Source organism: Temnothorax nylanderi, unplaced genomic scaffold, assembly GCF_030848795.1.
Source record: "Temnothorax nylanderi isolate EJ_2023f unplaced genomic scaffold, tnyl_v1.0 TNYL_tig0455_pilon, whole genome shotgun sequence".
NCBI lineage: Eukaryota > Metazoa > Arthropoda > Insecta > Hymenoptera > Formicidae > Temnothorax > Temnothorax nylanderi.
Window position 1 is genome coordinate 27,089 of NW_027249517.1, and position 18,408 is coordinate 45,496.

The following is an 18,408-nucleotide window of genomic DNA, read 5'->3' on the forward strand; positions in this document are numbered from 1 at the left end:
TCGCCCCACATTGCCAGCACTCTTTATCTTTTTTTTCTATTCTTCCATCAGAGCGGGCCTGCGACTTCCCGTTTACCGCTGCATTACCTTCGTCTTTCCCCCCCTGTTTAAGTCAAATTTACTATTCCTTTCTAATTTGTCCTCGCGAAATTCCTTCTCTGCGCGAAATCTAAACCTTTCATCCCGCTTATCTTTTTCCCCTGAAAAACTTCCCTCTTGAATTATTTTAACAGCCATTGCCCTTTGAACGGATGCTTTCAACGTTGAAATATTTTCCAGCTGTAACGTGCGCTTAATAAAAACCATTCGTTAAGGCCGCGACAAACTGCGCACACGCGATGTTATCCCGCACTTCATGGGAGCACTCGGGGTACGCCAGTCGTGATAAACGCTCTATGTCCGCGCCCAGCGAAATAAGGTCTTCCCCAAACTTTTGTTTACGATTCGTGAACTGTGTAATAAGCCTGTGCAAAATGTTCTTCGCCAAAACGGAATTCGAGCTTTGATTTTAGCTCCCCATAACTCAGACTTCCTAATTCCGTTATCCGAGGTCAGATTCGAGGCGGACTTCGAAAAATCATCCCACCTATTCGCGAGTGAAATCAACTCGAACTGCGCAAGGAATTCTCGCAACGGAACACTACCGTCGAAGGTATCGGGCTTTAGTTTATACCCTAATTCTCCGGAAAATGTGCCTGACAATTCGCGGACTTCACCTTCCCTATCTACATCCGCGTCCAAAACCGCCGTTCCCGATCCGCGAGCTCTATTATTGGAAGAACTTATATGGATTTCTCGTCGAAGCTGGAGTAGCTCCTCGTCTCGACGCAGCAGCTCCGCCGCGTGTATCGCCTCCCTCTGCTCCTGCTCCTCTCGCATCGCCCGCATCTCCAGGAGAACCGCCTGGAGAGTCTCCGCCTGCGACGTGGGCTGCGAAGCACTCGCTGCAGGAGTCGCGGCCCGAGTCCTCTTCCTCGAAGGGGCCGCCGTTGTGGCTATTCCGCCCGTTTCTTCGCCGCTCATCACGGTCGTCAACGTTCGTCCGATCCCGGACGAGCCCCCAAAATGTTGCGCTCGCCGCGTCGCACTAACACACACTCGCACTCACGCACTCGCACTCCCGAAGCTCCCGGGAATAAGAGAAACACCGCGGTTATAAGGAAACAAACAATCTCAACGTTTATTATTATCTCGATACAGAAGAGCGCGGACACACGTCCGAACAGTCCAGCAGCTCAAGACAAAATCTGACAGTTGACAGTAATTGATTCGCCGATCAATACATCCCGTCGTCAGGGAACGCGCTTCGGCTTGAAGCTACTCGCGAGCGAAGCAACGGGTGTCTCAGCGCAAAGGCGCAGTGCCGCAACAATATTTACCACATGCATAACTAGAATGTGGAAGCCACCAGCCAATATGAGATTTAGATTTTGGAATATGGAATATATGCGATATATACCAAAGATTTCATATGTGACAGGAATCCTTGAATGATCTTTGACTGGATCAATATGTATTGTGATAAAAAGCTGTTTAAAATGTTCATTAACAAAATAAGAAAAATGTTATTTATATTAATATAATATATATAGAAAAATATGATATATATTTTCTACATGTTTTGAGTGCAAAATATATCTAATAAAATGATTATTCAATATTTATATTTGTCCCTTTCCTACGCTAAAACATGTATGTCTTTTGCACATACTAATTCCAGAAAAAGTTTTTAAATTAATTTCAAGCAAAAGCAAATAAAACAGTTTGTTTTCGCTTAGAATTAATTTAAAGACCTTTTCTGGAATTAGTATGTACATAAGGCAAATTATAAATTAATTAATATACAGTAAAATGTACGATAACAGTTACACTGCAGTTATATTACAATAATGCTTTAAATTATATTACTGCTATATAAATGTTATATTTATCGTTATATTTATATTGTATAACTGCAATAATCCATGAGTGGGAAATTACCACTAACGTACAACTTACATGTAACAAATACGTTATATTATCTGTTACATTTTGTTATATAGTGGCAATATAATCGTTATATTTCTGTGTTTGCTGGGCGGACTGCCTGTATCGATTAACGCAACTAATTCACATTTAGTATTATTAATTTGTACAACATTAATGACTGTATCGTCAGTGACAATTGTCGTACCGCTGTTATCGCTTAGGGATTCCGTAGATGTCGCTCTCGCTATCCCTGTAGCAACCGCCGGTGGGGTCGTCGGAGACGTCGAGATCTTCGCTTGCTCCTTCTTCTTTAGTTTAATACAATCATCCCGAAGATGACCTCTATTACGGCAATATACGCAGAAAATTTCCTGTTTCTGTGAACTGCTGCTTCCCTCGGCATCATTCATATCCTTTGGTTTGACAGGTTTGACAGAAGATTCTTTGAGCTTATCAAATTTGACATTTTTAGGAACACTACAAACCGAGGTTAGGTGATGCATCTCTTCTGAGAAGTAATCCACTGAATCGGTGCGGATTGTGGCTGCTGCTGATTTCATGAAAAAATTCGTAATTCCACTTATCAGCAAATGGATGATGTCTCGCAATCTAAGTGGTTGTATTAACGCCAGTTTATCCATTGCGTAGTCTTGGAATGATTCTGCAGAAAAGTTCCATGTACGATTGTTGATTTTTTGCATCACCACATTAAATAAGACTCTTCTTTTAAATCTTCTGACGATGGCCTCCTTGAAGGCCTCTCAGGAGCCATTGACGTCCCCTGTACATGGATCGAACCATCGGCGCGCTGCCTTATTTAATTTGATCGTGGCCGCAGACAACCTGCATGGTCACTGGTGATAAGTTGTAATTCGCGGCAATGGCTTCAATTTTTTCCAACCACAGAGATACATCCTCTTCTTCCGTACCACCAAAAGAGGGAATTGCCAAAGACAAGAACTTGACTGAGTGGCCAATGGCTGCCACCGAAGGCTCTGCAGCATGTTGCGTATTAGAATTTCGACCATTTTGGATATCGAATTCGGCAGAAGAGAGTACATCTTGAGTTTGTAAAGGTCTCCCGCTCATATTCATCGCCATAAACATCTGCTGCATCATGACTTGTTGCTGGGCTAATTGCTGCAACAGCCCCTGCTGCTGTGCCATTTATTCCTTTTGCAAGCGCGTCTGTTCTTCTCTTTGCAAACGCATTTGCTCTATCAACAGCATGTAAGGCTGTGACGTTGATTTATCTGCAGATGAGGGCTGTAAACCGCTGTCAAATGTGTAAATTTCTGGGGCCGCCTCCGCTATGCCCTTATGGAAAAATACACTCAATTTTTGGTGTTAACCGTAAAAAAAACACCAAAGAAGAACCCTTAAAGTTGGGTGTAATTTCGGACGCCAATTAAAGGTTAACCATCATTTGAAGGTTAACCTTCAATTGGCGGTCCGAAATAACACTCAACTTTAAGGGTTTTTCTTTGGATGATGGTCCTTCAAGTGATAGTCAACCTTCAATTAATGATTAATCCTTAAAAATGACGGTATAAACTCTAAAAATATGAATCCTCAAATGAAAGTAACACCCAAAGAGAATAAACCCCATATTTAAATGTTTTCAATTTGCTTCCGCCGATAATACATACCCGCAAAAGAGAACATCACCACACACTATGTGTTCGAGAGCGCGCGGTAGCGCGAGGTAGCGCGAGGTAGCGCGAGAAGGACTGGCACGAGGAAAAGCAGTTCAAACAAAACAGAATAAGTTCATGAATAGTGTTTTACAAAATAAAAGTGTCTATATTTACAATATGTACAGTGTTCGTTTATTTCCAGAATAGGATAGAAGCCGTGAAAGCGCGCACAGAAGCTAATACGGCAAGCAAGAAGCAAAGCGTGTTAGCGAAGCGCGATAGCGAGATTCAAGGCGGTGTACAAAGGCGGTTTTAACTTGCGGGTGAACTGCGAGCGAGAGAGCTTCCTCGGCGCAGCGGCGATCTTTTATTACCTCTCTCCGGGCTAATTACCAATAAATTCATCGCGTTTTAAAAACATTGAAAGATATTCGAGGACTCAGTGCGTGATTGGTGGCCAAGGGCCGCTCGCGGAAACGTTCGCGCTTGACATGCGCGGAGCTCGAATTTCGGGAGGGTGATTGGCCATCGGCGGCCTGCGTCATCGTGCTCACGGTAAAGTTTCGTTTGACGATCCGACGAGATCGTTGCTTGTTTTCGATCGCAATGTTTATAGCATGAATTTTGTCTTTGTGTAAGCGCGGTTGCTTGACTTTGTTGTTGACGAGCGAATGTCAGCGAACTTTCCGGAATGCGAATAATAGAAAATCCATGCTATATTGAACATTAACACGACTAATTTAAGGCGAAATTTCTAATTTATTAAACGCGTGCGAGTACAGGCTTGCAACCGAAAGCGATTTTCGGTACTAAATCCCACGATCTCAAACACTATGCAAAGTTTATATATATATAGAGGAAAGTCCCCTATTATGAGATAGGGATTCTAATATGAGATGGCGGGGTTTTTTCATGGTGGGATCAACAGATGGGGCCTATATAGAGCTTTTTAGCTTAACATATCTCATATTAGGATCCTGTCTCATAATAGGGGACTGTTCAGGAGTGCGGTAGTCAAGCCCAGTGAGGTGGCAGCACCTCCTGGACGATCGTGCGGATCGTTTCGAATAGCGATGGCACGTGATGCTAGCATGCTCCGGCCTTTGCCTTGCCGATATCGCCGGCATTCCGGCAGTTACTCTCTTGCTTTCGTGAACAATGGCAGTCTAAATTCTAACGCTCGCGTAATCATTTATTCTGTCGGGCACTCAGTAAGGATAAACCTCATCTTTGAGGCGAATGGACCTCATTAAGATTGTTACGCGGATTAATTAAACTGAGATCCAGTGGCTCGTTGGTTAATCTGGTGAAACGTCTCATTTTCTAAAGCCACGTGGCTGCTGATTGTAATCGGAACGATTCAACGGCCTCACGTTGTACTCTACGCAAGTAAATCAGTTTAGCACGGTACTCATCGTTATTGTATAAACCGCTCACGCTCAGTTAATTAGTACATGACGCAGTGTATATAGTGTATATAGTGATTTACGACTCTGTGAAAGAAATAAATCCTGAAACTCAGTGCCGATCTGTTCATTTCAATTACCCCGTTGTATGATCTACTCATCCGTGTGTTAGCATTCTATCAGACAAGCTCATTCTCAAACAGGGACTTTCCTCTATATATAGAATAAGGTTCTATTTTGTGTGCCAATTATTTCCACCAATTATCTCAGAAAGTATTGGTTTATTGGAAAAGTGTTTTAGATAAAAGTTGAAGGGTTTGAAGGAGACCGCAGTAGACGATTTTATTAGATTTTAGGTCCGGGGCCTGTATTGAGCCCAAGTCAAATTTTAAAACTATTATTTCCCACTCGGCATGTAATATTTCAAAGGCATTTCTGCAAAATTCCATTTGAAATATTACAACTTTCATTAATATTTCAGAAATTTTTCACGACCGTTTCTACATCATTTCGGCAATGTTTCAATGTCCGCAATTATTTCAAATGCGACCATGCTAAAACATTTCGGATAGGTTATGAAGTATTTCTCAAATATATCTACGAAATATTGCGGAAACACTTCAGAGATGTTTCAAATACATTTTACACTAAAAAAATGTTTTGTATTAGCAAACAAAATTTTCTTACTGACGCAAAAACTATTTGTTGATATGTGAAAAATAAAATATTTTATTACCGGAACAAAAAAAATATATTAAGCCGTGTATATGTGCGTATAGCCGTCGCGCGTTAGTAGGTAAGCTATGGGCGTCCCAACTAGGGAACTCCGAGGGGGGGTGAGGGGCGGGGGGTTAACGCGGGGGGAACCGCGTTTTCTGGCGCCGCGGTGGGAGGGGGAGGGGGAAACCGCGTTTTCGGGCGCCGCGAGGAGGGGGAGGGGGGAACCGCGTTTTCGGGCGCCGCGAGGAGGGGGAAGGGGGAACCGCGTTTCGGGCGCCGCGAGGAGGGGGAGGGGGGAACCGCGTTTTCGGGCGCCGCGAGGAGGGGGAGGGGGTAACCGCGTTTCCGGCGCCGCGAGGAGGGGGAGGGGGGAACCGCGTTTCCGGCGCCGCGGGAGAGGAATCCGCGGGGCGAGGGGCGATCGCGTTCGCGTTTTCGCCGCGCCGCGGGGAAAGGGGGGTACCGCGTTTCGGGCGCCGCGGGGGAGAGGCGACCGCGTTCGCGTTTTCGCCGCGCCGCGGGAAGGGGCGACCGCGTTCGCGTTTTCGCCGCGCCGCGGAGTCCGCGTGCAATGGCCGCGTCGGTCCGCGTGACGTCACACGGCACGCTCCCGCTCGCGTTATCTCCCCCTCGTAGATGTTCTCTCGCGCCCCCGTCCCCCGTTCGCGCGCGTCTTCTCGGTCGCGCACGATCCCTCTCCCCCGTTCGCGTTATTTCTCTCCCTCGCGCGCGGTCTCTCGCGTTCCCGTCACCCATTACAGTTAGATCATTTTTATATTATTTTAAGTGATTTATTTATTGGAAATAAGAGGAAGAATATTTAATAATTTATACGAGACAGATGAGAAAACGTTTAATGATCGCGCGACGAGTGCGGCACGCGCATTCTTATCGAGAGTTACCGCTCTGTAATTCTAAACCGCTGACGGTGGACAAGGGAACGGTAGACAGAAGGAAAGATAATTTTAGATACAGTGATATGCATTTTAATATACATTTATTTCTCATGTAATGCATCGTGTATAATATTATCTGCAGCATACGCCAACAGTTCACAATCAATAATTGAATTTTTATCATAAAATTCACGCAAGATTCTAACTGCATTACATTTATCGGCGATACAATTTTGGCGTAAAATGGCTACAAATTGTTTAAATTTTTCACTTACGCCATGAACATTTTGGCATAGTTGAAAATACACATTCTCGACGCAATGTTCTAGTTCGAACAGGAAGAGTACAGTTGACGGTTTCATGTACAAGCTGGTGGCGCACGATGTCAATTTTACAATATCTGCGTCACGTATTTTAACGACCCGGGAAAAAATGATTAGATATAATCATATATAATTATATCTGGTATATATATAATTATATATAATTATATATGTTTTTATATGGGGTCATATCTAATTATACATGGCCACATGTGCAATCAGTGGTCCCATATACAACCAGATATAGCACCATATCTACTTGTATATAAATGTATATAATTTTATGTGAAGCCAGATATAATGATATGTGAGTAGTGCACTCTACATATAATTAGATATAGTATTATATACAACTATATATGCAGTCATATATTGCCAGATATATTAATATGACTAATCTGGCGCTATATACAACCAGATATAGCACCATATCTAATCGTATATGAATGTATGTGAAGCCAGATATGTTGATATGTGAGTACTGCAACCGACATATAACTAGATATAGTATTATATACAACTATATATGCAGTCATATATAGCCGGATATATTAATATGACTAATCTTGTCCTATGTACAACCAGATATAGCACCATATCTAATCGTATATAAATGTATGTGAAGCCAGATAAAATGATATATGAGTAGTGCACCCTACATATAACTAGATATAGCATTATATACAACTATATATGCAGTCATATATAGCCAGATATATTAATGTGACTAATTTGGCGCTATATACAACCAGATATAGCACCATATCTAATCGTATATAAATGTATGTGAAGCCAGATATAATGATATATAATGATATATGAGTAGTGCACCCTACATATAACTAGATATAGCATTATATACAACTATATATGAAGTCATATATAGCCAGATATATTAATGTGACTAATCTTGTCCTATGTACAACCAGATATAGCACTATATCTGTATAGATATAGATTCGCAAGTCATCATATATGCTGCAGATATTTAATCCTAAATTTAAAAATTTATTTGAATCGTTTTTATATATATTATAGATATTAAATTCAAAAATTCGTTACATAATATTATATAATTCAGTATTATAAAATAATATTGCAGGTCATGTGTGCGTATGAAACTTGCCCGGGAAAAAAAAATTATATATAATTATATATAAATATATATGATTATATATAATGCAATTATATATGAATTTTGTCTCTATATGATTATATATAATTATATATAATCATATATAATCATATATGACCATATATAGTCAATATATATTGGAAAAGAACTGTTAACTTCGATAATAAAGCATTGATAAATTAAGATGTATATTTTTTCAAAGGCTATAGAATCAAAAGTAAAATAATTTATTCCATATATTACAACTTGGCACTGCTTGACATGAGACAGTGCCGTGTCTCTTGATACCGTTTTTATACCACTGTCCGTCAAATTTTAAATACGAGAAACGAATCCTATCGAATATATATATATTATATAAAAAGTTTCACATACATTTTGACATGATTATATATAAGTTCATATAATTTATATATAAAGTATATATATAAGAATTAAGCATTTATCCATGTAGATTATATATGATTATATATAACCATATATAAACTTAAATTCGGATTATCCGATAGATGGCATCCGATAGGATTTATTTCTCGTATTTAAAATTTGACAAACAATGGTATAAGAATGATATCAAGAGACACGGCAGTATCTCACGCCAAGCAGCGCCAAGTTATATGTAAATCATTTCACTTTTGATTCTAGCTTTTGAAAAAATATACACTAAATTTATCAATGCTTTATTCCTTAATCGAAGTTAACAAAATTCTTTTTTAATATATATAAAATATTTATTATGTTAGATATAATCACATCTGATTATATATAAAATCGACATTAGATATAATTAGATATAAAAAATGGCCCGATATAATTGTATATAATTACATATAACCACATACAATTATATATAACCATATATGGTTATATAATTATATGTGGTTATATATAATTATATACAATTATATACAATTATATCGGGCCATTTTTTATATCTAATTATATCTAATGTCGATTTTATATAATCATATGTGATTATATCTAATCATTTTTTCTCGGGGAGTTTCAGATCTCGAAACGCTAGCGATGATGGCGCCGGTGATTGCACGAATCGCTGAATATCTGCACGTTTTTCGATGAATGTCACCCACGTTGTATGAGGCAGAATTATCCGATTGCCTCGGTTATCGCCAATAAGTATATCCACAGGGGACATAGGTCCCGCGTTGATTCCAACATCCAAAAATTTATATGCTGTCGATGTCAAGGCAAATCTCCTTCCCAAAATACGAGGCGTGTAGCGGGGTTTATCAAAACTGAAAAAATACAATTCTGTTTATAAAAGTTTTTTTGTACAAGTATATACGAAAATTAGCAGTACTTACTCATTGTGCTGTTTCTCGCACGTTTCATCCTGAATCGGGACGTAGTAGTTCGCACCGTGAGTGTTCATCGTAACTGGAGGCTGTTTGCGACGTACTCGAACCGTATCAAACTCTTGACTGCGCGCTAGAATCCTCGCAGACCATTTATACGTACAAAAATGCGAATCTTGCAATTTCGCATAAGTAAATAAAGCGTTATTGTTTTCAAGAACATGTCGCGACGTGTCTCGCAATGATTTTATCGAACACGTGCAAAACTGCAAATTTTGCAATTTCGCATAAGTCAATGGAGCGTTATTGTTTTCAAGAACATACATGTCTCGCGATGATTTCATCGGACACGTGCAAAACTGCAAATTTTGCAAATAGCGCCGATGTACGGCTGCTGCATTGATACAGATCAAATCACCGAAAGTCAATGGCGCGATATCGTTTTCAAGAACATACGTGTCTCGCAATGATTTCATCGCACACGTGTAAAACTGCAAATCGTAGATTTTTCGGAAGGCGCAAATGTACGAATGCTGAGATGAAATTAGATATGATAAAAAGTAAACGATGCATCATTAGTAGAATATAGAAGGACGAATCTGGGGGATACGCTCAGCAGTCGAGAATTGGAAGTCGCGAGTGCAACAAAGTGTGTCAGAAAGAGGATCGTGTAATAACATGGAGCAAGAGTTGTTGGAGCAATCCACCCTTTTAAATTCGAGGGAAGACTTTACCGCGTGGGAGCAACGATGCGACGAGTTTATCGAATCGTTGGAAGAACAAAGCCGAATTAAACGGCCACGATTATCGATCGATCTTAAACAGTCATCGATCGGTCTCAAACAGTCGTTGGTCGCTTGTATCGCACGACTCGAAGGTCTGAAAGACTCGGTACGTCAACGTTTCGTGCATGTGGGTGCAGGATACAGTGCGAGTGAGACAGGACTCAGATGGCGCGAGATAGATACGGCCTTTGAAAGTCGTATACTGACCGGTGTGGTAATAAATTCCAAACACATCGGCCCTCATCAATTTCTCAAAGATGCGAGAGACATTGTACTCGATCGTGTGCGGAACGTCATGCAACGACATGACAATGTAAAAATAAACACAATGTTTAATGGTGAATTTGTTGCGGGCGACAAACGCGCGAATAAAAGTATCGCTACGAGAAACTATGAACTCTTCCGTGAGTCCGATTTGTGCGAGTGGTACAAGCGACACGTCATCGAGCCTACCCTAGCAAAGCTGGAGGAATTCCAGGAACGTGATAGCGGATGGGCATTGTCGCGTATACTCAATTTAACGGTAAATGTGAACAAATATAATCCATTGCACGCGGGGTGTTTTGTGGAAATACCGCGAGAAATTAAAATGAAGAGAGCGGTGATAAACGTGCGATCAATGGACAATGCATGTTTTGCATGGTCAGTGACGGCGGCTCTGCATCCAGCCCAAAGAAATGCTGATCTGCAATCGTCGTATCCTCATTACACGTCGGTGCTAAATCTTGCGAACATTAAGTTTCCAATGACGTTGGATCAAATTAAACGGTTTGAAGATCACAACGACATCTCCATCAACGTGTACAGCATCGAGAAAAAAAACAAGGAACTTGCTATCTTGCCAATACGGGTTACTGGTCGAAAGATGGGCAGGCATGTAAATCTGCTGTACGTGCATGACAACAATGTTGGACATTTTGCGTGGATCAAGAACCTATCCCGCCTCGTGAGCTCGCAACTGAGCACGCACCATGGTCGGAAATACTTTTGCGATCGGTGAGTATACATTCTAATAAATAATAAAAATAATTTTTACTTAAAAGATATATAAAAAAATTTCATTATTTACAGATGTTTGCACTATTTCTACACGAACGAGAAATTGAAAGACCACACCGTCGACTGTCGGGAGATGAACGACTGCGCAATCAAATTACCGAGCGATAACGACAAGTGGTTGGCTTTCAAGAATCACGGCAGGAAGGAACGAGTTCCGTTTATCGTATACGCCGACCTTGAATGTACCCTGGAGAAGATGGAAGCGGATCCGGAAACGTCCAGGTACACATATCAACATCATCGCGTGTTTAGCATAGGATACTACGTGCGTTGCTCTTACGACGACTCGTTATCAATGTATCGGTTTCGTCGCGATAAGGATTGCGTCGCGTGGTTCGCTGAGGAGCTAAGACGTTTAGCTCACGACGTAAAGACAATCTTGTCCACTAATGTACCCATGGTGGATTTCACGCGAGACGAGTGGGAAAAGTTTAACAGCGCAACGCACTGTCACGTGTGCGAAAAACCGTTCGAGCCAGACGACGTGCGAGTACGCGATCATTGTCATCTGACCGGTCAGTACAGAGGTCCCGCGCACTCAAACTGTAATCTGAACTACAAAGATTCGCACTGCATTCCCATAGTTTTTCATAATTTATCTGGCTACGACGCGCATTTTATTATAACGAAAATAGCAACAGCGTACGAAGGACATGTAGATTTACTCCCAATTACAAAAGAGAAATACATTTCGTTTACAAAAAACGTTAAAAGTACCGAAGATAAAGATAAGAAAACTTGCGTCAAATTGCGATTTATTGATTCGTACAAGTTTCTCACCGCTAGTCTCGACAAATTGGCATCTTATCTAAGCAAGGATAAACTGCGAATATTGCAACGCGAATTTTGTAAAATATCCGCAGAAAATTTTGATTTGCTGACACGAAAAGGCGTATTTCCGTATGAGTACATTGACTGCGTCGAAAAGTTGGAGGACTCGTGTTTACCACCGCGCGACTCGTTTTATAGTTCATTGACAGGTGACACCGTATCCGAGAGCGATTACGCGCACGCCGTCAACGTCTGGCAGCGGTTCTCCATTCGAACGCTCGGTGACTACAGCGATTTATATCTCAAAACCGATGTCTTGCTGTTAGCCGATATCTTTGAAAATTTTCGCGATAGCTGCGTCGCGAGTTATGGACTCGATCCGGCGTATTATTATACTCTACCAGGTTTTACGTGGGATGCTATGTTGAAGCATACGCGTATCAATTTCGAACTGCTCACCGACATTGACATGGTCATGTTTATCGAACGCGGCATACGCGGCGGTTTGAGTCAATGTTCAAACAGATACGCGCTGGCCAACAACAAGTACATGCAGTCGTACGATCCATCGAAACCGTCGTCGTATCTGATGTATTTCGACGTAAACAACTTATACGTGCAATGTGCAATGTGTCAACCATTGCCTTACGCAGATTTTCAATAGGTCGACGACGTAACCGATTTTAATGTTATGGATGTTGCGGTGGATTCCACGATAGGCTACATTCTCGAAGTCGACTTGGAGTATCCGCAACATCTTCACGACGCGCACACTGACCTACCATTCTGTCCGACGCGCGATAAACCACCCGGTAAGCGGCAGGACAAACTCCTCGCAACATTATACGATAAGAAACGTTATGTAATACATTATCGCAACCTGCAGCAGTGTACTCGTCACGGTCTCCCTGTAGCAAAGATTCACCGCATATTAAAATTCGCGCAATCTCCATGGCTTCGCGATTATATAGAACTTAATACGAAATTTAGAACATTGGCCAAGAATGATTTCGAGAAAAATTTATACAAATTGATGAACAATGCTGTGTTTGGCAAAACCATGGAGAATGTGCGCAATCACGTTGACGTGCGACTCGTGACTCATTGGGAGGGTAAATACGGCGCGGAGGCATTGATCGCGAAACCAAATTTTCATAGCCGAAGCGTCTTTTCGGAGAATTTAGTAGCAATAGAAATGCGAAAACTCGAGGTGAAGTTCGACAAACCAATCTACGTGGGTATGTGCATCCTCGATATATCCAAGACATGTTTATACGAATTTCATCACGAGTACATGTTACCGTTGTATCGCGACAAGTGTAAAGTCACGTACACCGATACTGACAGTCTCATTTATCACATCGAGTGGGACGATGTGTATGACACCATGAAGCGCCACATTATTAGATTTGACACTAGCGATTACGCGGTCGATAATGCGTACGGTATCCCACTCGCCAATAAAAAAGTTCCGGGCTTAATGAAAGACGAAAATAACGGTGCGATAATGACCGACGATAATGACGGTAAGAAAGATACGAAAAAAGCTAAAGGTGTTAAGAGTAACGTCGTAGCCAGGTCGATAACGTTTGACGATTACACGCGGTGTCTGCGCGACGAAATTGAAATGACGCGACAGCAGACTTGCATAAGATCCAAACAACACGAGGTATACACCGTGTCCGAAACGAAAAAAGCTCTAAGTCCGTACAATGATAAACGATACATTATACCCGGTTCTACCGAGACGCTGCCATGGGGGCATTATAAAATACCATTGTAAAATACAATTGTAAATACATTTAGATATGTATGAAAATAAATGACTCATTTGTATGTATAATATGTTTTTATATTGTAATAAATTTTTACAATACATTATTCTTGTGTATTCATGAATTGTGTGAATTATCAAATCCTAACCACTTTACATAAACCTTATCCCCCCTTTTGCGCAAAACTTTTTCAACGAGATACACGTCGGGATTAGCAACGCGATGTAACTCGTATTCGTAGAAGCCGCCGGCGATGGCTTTTCCGCAGGAATCTTCCAACAGATACGTCACGGGATTAGTTTTCTGCACTTTGACGATTCTAAACACCTCCGTGGTCCAATTTGGCATGTATCCTTTCTCGAAGATTGTCTTGAATTTACTCACGCTTACCGAGTCGCCCACTTTGAATCGCGCAAGAGCAGCGATCTTTACGTGGCTGTACACCGTTGTTAGGAGGAGCTTGTCGGCGATCGCGGGGGTAACATCGATTGGTCGCATACCGATAGTTCGATGCTTTCGCGCGTTGTAATCCGATACGAGACCCGGCAGCGAGTCAATCCATTTGTAATTTCCGTTGAGCGTAAACATTTTCCACATGTCGTTCTTGAGCGTGCGATTGAATCGTTCAACGACCGATACCTTCATTACGGAATAGGTCGAATAGTGATTGATATTATGTTTCTTCAAGAGTTTCTGCACGTTTGCGTTGTAAAATTCTTTCCCCTTGTCAGTTTGCAGATTTTTCGGACATCTTCCGCCGTCTCGAATTATTTTCGCTATCGCCGTAGTAACCTCGGTTCCGCTCTTGGCCTTGAGCGGTACGGCCCATGCGTGCTTGCTCAGCACGTCGATAACGGTGAGTATGTAGTAGTAGCCTCTGTTGAATCGCGTGTATGGACGCATCTACAAGCTCGTTGGGATCGTCCCAATGAACATAGTCGATCTTGTTGTCGTTTAATGTCATGGCACGCGGTATACCTTTTCCAGCTTTTTTACCCGAAATCGACGATGCAATTATATGGTCGATCTTGTTGCCTTTTAATGTCATGGCACGCGGTATACCTTTTCCAGCTTTTTTACCCGAAATCAACGGTGCGATTATTTGTGTGTAATTGTATCCCCTGTTGCCATTTATTTGAGTGTGAGCATCATAATTGCGTTTATGAGCACTCGTCGTCAACAGAATGCTCTTGTATGTTTGCATATCGTCCTCCGTGTAGATATCGTCATTGGGAAATTTCTTAAAGATCAACTCGTAAAGACCGCGTGTGCCAGCGTATCGTATGCCGTCGATAATTATGTTGTCCGCGTTGTTCACGTCAAAACGTTTATTACCGAGCATCATTCCATCGTTGCTGAAATAAACACCGTACATGGTGTCTATACCGCTTTCTTGATCGCCGCTCAAAACTGCCCCGACGTACTTTTGGCTCAATGGACCCAAGAGATCTCGCAACGTTTTTCGGCCCTCAGATGTTTGCAAATGCTGTCGAACGGACTTCACGAGTGAGCCATCCGTGGTTTCGAAAACATCTTCGTTTGCGAGTGATTCGAGCATTGTGGGTTGCACAAAAGGCGCAGAGGTTATCGCCCACATAGCACATAATATTTCAGTAATATTGCAGCAATATTATTTTTCCATTGCAATATTACAATAAAATATAACAGAAATATTGCAGTAATATTACTGAGATATCTCGGTAATATTAAAATGTCCGCGCAAATGAATATTAGTAATATTACTGTAATATATATCAGTAATATTACGGTAATATTACTGTAATATTTGCGTGATATTTATACAATATTGCTAGGAATTAAACCATTTTAATAATTTTTATTAAATTTTATTAAATTATTTTTAATAGTATTGTTACATACAATATTAAAATAATATTGATATTGTTAACGCAATAATATTATTTGTGTAATATTAGACAATATTTATTTAATATTGCTAAAAATTAAACCATTTTAATGAATTTTATTAAATTTTATCAAATTGTTATTTTCAATAATAGTATTACATATAATATTAAGAAAATAATATTGATATTATCTTTCTATCTCTTTCTTCTTCAAAACTGCTCCATGCTCTGCACTGCTCTGCTCTGCACTGTATGAATTTCTACTGATAAAGAGTGACGTAACACTATAACATAATACAATAACTGTAATTATTATTTATATTGATTATACAAGGTGAGTTTTATTTTGTGTGCCAATTATCTCCTAAAGTATTGGTTTATTGGAAAAATGTTTCAGATAAAAGTTGGAGGGTTCATAGAGGAATAATGGATGATCTTAGATTTTGAGTCTGGAACCCATGTTGAGCCCAGTAGGGTCCAAGTCAAATTTTTTAAATAAAAACTCCCATTTTTTATTACATCATCTTTTTCTACTAATTAATATAAACAACTTTTGTCTGAAACATTTTTTATTTGCCTTATACTTTTTGAGATATTAAGAAAAATTTGGTAATTTTTTAAATATTTAGCTTATGATATCTTGATAAATGCTTGTCGGAGGGAAAAATGATACAAGACTTTTTGACTTAATATGGTCTCAAGAATATGCTATTGCAATAATACCCCAATTTCTTTAAATATTTGTGTTTACATTTCCTTGAAGCTTTCATGTGTACACAATTATTTAAAGAAATTAGAATACTATTGCAACAGTATATTCTTGAAACCAAGTTTTCCTTGAATATCTCAAAAAGTATAAGGCAAATAAAAAAATGTTTCAGACAAAAGTTGTTCATATTAATTAGTAGAAAAAGATGATACAATAAAAAAGGGATTTATATTTAAATAATTTGACTTGGATCCTATTAGGCTTAACACAGGTCCCGGACTCAAAATCTAATAAAATTGTCTATTGATCCTCCTTGAACCCTCCAACTTTTATCCGAAACATTTTTCCAATAAATCAATACTTTCTGAGATAATTAGAGCGGAGATGATTGGCACACGAAATAAATCACCCTGTTTATTTCATACATAATTACATATTCAAACATAAGAGTACGGGGTTAAGTATGACTTGTTCCAATATTCACTGCCTATACTGAAAATCTATGGTTAATGTTATACATACACTTTAGATTTTCAGTACTGGATATTAAAATATTGGAACGCAGTTTATACCAAGTTTAAATTTTTCTTACTTATGTATCTAATAAATAAAGCTGTCGCTCAGAAGAGCACTACTTGGTGCTGCTCTGGACTGCATGAACATCCACTGATGGAAAGCAATACTGTAATATATAGTATAAGAACAATAATTATTATAAAATCACGTAAATGGTTAAATAATCATGGTTAAATCACTTAATTAATGATTAAACTGCTTTTTAGAAGATTTGGGATCAGCATATTTCTATCACGTATCTGCAACTGATATGAGGGCTCCAGTTGGATTAAACTGTTAAAAATTTTGAGGTTAAGTTAGCATCAAGATTTAAGAATAAAGCCGTTAATAAATAATTTCATTAGAGACTCGTTCAATAAGGTTACAAAGGCAAATATATGTATTTTAAGATGGTCATTGAAATGATTTTTATGATATAAACGTGGTTTTTGGTTTTTGCAGACCATGCCACGTAATCTCTATTTTTGGATTTAACGACAAATCGCCAAATATATATGTACAATGTACATATTAGTAATAATTATACGAAAATACTTTTAAAAATATTTGTGTGAACAATATTTATTAAATAAAGAAAAATTACCTGAAATTAAAACGATTGTTTCTGTGCGGTGTCGTACTACGTGATTGCGTGGTCCCACGGAGCCATGCAAGAGACAGCTTCTTCTTCCTATGTAATGATGGCCTTCAAGCAGTAGTGCTGCTCTAAAAACGGCCAGGGCGAACCACTAGTCTTATAAGCCGCAAGCGGCGTAATTACAAAGGTTGTAGGCCTCGAAAGGCGCCGATACAAGGTACTGATAGTTAAACAATGCAGACAGTAACAGTCGCAATACTTTGAAAAAAATTTGCTTCCGGACAAAACACGTCCGAACACGATCGAGCTCGCCAACCGACTCCTGCAAGAGACAGCGAGAGAAGACCGGGAATGGTGGGGGTCGGTGCTGCGACTAAGCGCATAGCCACACACACTAGCGTTCTTCCCTCCACTTACGCACACAGAAACGTTCTGTTTATCCGTGTGACAAACTCGTAATTTGAAAAGTTTAATATTGATTATATAAGAAATATGAATTTTAAATTTTATCCATTTATTTTATTATCAATTTACTTACTGGCTCTTAATTAAAAATTAATTGTATATATAATTACCTTTTATTATTACAAAACAAATAACAAGTTATAAAATTAAATACCACTTATAAAATTTGTCTTAATCACTTTTATTCCCCGAAAGTACAAGTCAGTCTTTTGATTCCATCACATTTTTTGATTCAGATTTTTCTTTCTTTTAGTCCAAAATTCTTTAACTGGTATATATTATCTGTGCAATACGTACGTATGATTGTGTGATACCTTAATAACGTCTTAATGACGTCAATAAGATGTCATTAAAATGTCATTTGACATTATTTTGCTACTTAAAGTATTATATTTCAACAATATATTGCAGCAATATTACTG

General features: G+C 39.6%; 1 protein-coding gene and 1 long non-coding RNA gene across 2 annotated transcripts; both read right to left on the bottom strand.

The window, feature by feature from the left end:
* Positions 1–6,728: 6,728 nt before the first annotated feature.
* LOC139782946 (uncharacterized) lies at positions 6,729–9,478 on the bottom strand. The gene is made up of 3 exons (XM_071722032.1): positions 9,411–9,478; positions 9,087–9,341; positions 6,729–7,053 (listed from the first exon to the last, which is right to left on the bottom strand). The coding sequence occupies exons 1-3, from the start codon at positions 9,476–9,478 to the stop codon at positions 6,729–6,731; spliced, it is 648 nt and encodes a 215-aa protein (XP_071578133.1).
* Positions 9,479–15,590: 6,112 nt separating this feature from the next.
* Positions 15,591–17,857, bottom strand: LOC139782948 (uncharacterized). Its single transcript, XR_011721069.1, has 3 exons — positions 17,528–17,857; positions 16,961–17,050; positions 15,591–15,943 (listed from the first exon to the last, which is right to left on the bottom strand). It is a non-coding gene; the product is annotated as an uncharacterized lncRNA (long non-coding RNA).
* Between the last annotated feature and the right edge of the window lie 551 nt (positions 17,858–18,408).